Below are 2,089 nucleotides of genomic sequence, written 5' to 3' on the forward strand. Positions count from 1 at the left end.
ATGTTGGAGAAAGAAGATTGCTGGGATGATGTTGGAGAAAGAAGATTGTTGGGTCTTGAGATTGTACAGCAAAAAGTAGATAAAATTCAAGTGATTAAAAAGCGGCTCCAAACAGCTCAGAGTAGGCAAAAGAGTTATGCAGACGTTAGAAGAAGGAAATTAGAGTTCCAAGTGGGTGATCATGTGTTCTTGAGGATTTCACCTACCAAAGGAGTTATGAGATTTGGTTTTCGAGGTAAGTTGAGCCCTCGTTTTGTAGGACCTTTTGAAGTCTTGGAGAGGATGGGTAAAGTTGCTTATAGGATCGCCTTACCACCTTCTTTATCAGGGGTACATAATGTTTTCCATGTCTCAATGTTGAGGAAATATGTTCTAGACCCCAGTCATGTAGTGGATTATGAGCCTCTAAAATTAAGAGATGATTTAACTTATGAAGAGCAACCAGTTAAAATTGTGGACAAGAAGGAGCAAGAGTTGAAGCGTCGTACCATACATTATGTCAAGGTTCAGTGGAGGAACCAGTCTGTGAGAGAGGCTACATGGGATTTAGAAGCTGAAATGAAGGAGAAATACCCATATCTTTTTGAGGACTCAGGTATGTCAAGTTTAGAGGACTAAACTTCTTTTAAGGGGGGGGGGGGGGGGGGGGAGGGGGGAGAATGTAATACCCGAAAAAAAAATAAAAATAAAAGGAGGGGTATTTAAGTAAATTCGTTTATGGGGTCAACCTTTATAATTAATATTACTAAGGGGTTTTTTAGAAAATAAGGTTGAAACCCAAGTTTACATAGTCTAATTTTAAGTCAGCGTATACTGACAGATGTTTTGAAAGAGGAGACTACCCAAGATACTGAAGTAGATAAGTTTTGACTGCACAATTGAGGTAAGAGCCTAAAAATCTCTTCTTGCCAAATCTAAACTTTATTCAGAATTAGAATGTTTTCTTATGTGAGTATTTTGGCCAACAATGAGACTTTCTTTAGCCATGGCTGCATGGGTGTGTTCTACGAAATTTTCTTAGAAGAATTGAATCAGATTGATGGAGGAAAAAAAAGAAAAAGAAAAGAAAAAGAAAACACGCTTGACGAAAAGAAGGGACACGAACTTCCTTTCTAATATATTATTCTTTGTTTATTGACTTGGTAGAGGAAGAATAGAGCTTCAATAAAAGCTTGTGTCAAAGATTTGTCCTCATGCCAAAAGAAAACTAGAGGCGGCAGTGGCAGTAGAAAAAAAAAAATGAAGAAGAAGAAAGCTGTAAAGTGTAGCACATGTCCTTGTCTAGTGTGACATAGTACTACTTCTAGGTACTGTAGCCTTATCTTTTAAGGCATAAATGATGGCAGAATATATATATATATATATATATATATATATATATATATAAAAGAAAAAAAAATTATGATTAGGTGGAATTTTGGTGTGAGATAAGCAGACAATTATGAGATATTTTTAATAGTCTTTTTCTGGTCGGGTACCGTTATAAGTCTTCTTTTTTTTTTTTTTAAATTATTTGATTATTGAGTAAAAGTATTTGGAAATTGTTTTAGGTGATATCTAAGGATTTTAGAGGAAGTGTTAGGGAAAAGTTTCTTTTGGAATAACTTTTGGAGGTAAGTAACCTTATCCTAACTGGTTTTATCTTTGCATATTTTAATTACTGAAATTTTTTTACAGTTGTTACAATTTATTTCTATTATAATACTGATTTCAAGTAAAGAATTATCACAAATATATCTGATTACTAAATATATGACGTATTTTATTTAATTTTTTTTAGCTATACTGATTCAAAGTAAAGAATAAAGAATTTCCACCAATAAATATGAGCATTGAATATAAGATTTATTTTATTTAATTGTTTCTTTAGCTATATTGATTTAAAGTAAAGAATATAGAAATATCACAAATATATTTGAATATTGAATATACGATTATATATGTATATATATATATATATATGTATGTATTTGAATAAGATATCTTTATGTCAGAAACTATGATTTCATATATATGATTATGGACAAATTGACTATGAATTGATTCTGATACCCAAACTAATGGGGGTTATTCATTGGTACTCTAATGC

General features: G+C 32.0%; 1 protein-coding gene across 1 annotated transcript; it reads left to right on the forward strand.

The window, feature by feature from the left end:
- LOC126712491 (uncharacterized) lies at positions 1-618 on the forward strand. The gene has a single exon (XM_050411835.1). The coding sequence runs from the start codon at positions 1-3 to the stop codon at positions 616-618; it is 618 nt and encodes a 205-aa protein (XP_050267792.1).
- The last annotated feature ends 1,471 nt before the right edge of the window (positions 619-2,089 follow it).

The sequence above is a fragment of the Quercus robur genome, chromosome 1 (genome assembly GCF_932294415.1).
Source record: "Quercus robur chromosome 1, dhQueRobu3.1, whole genome shotgun sequence".
Classification (NCBI taxonomy): domain Eukaryota; kingdom Viridiplantae; phylum Streptophyta; class Magnoliopsida; order Fagales; family Fagaceae; genus Quercus; species Quercus robur.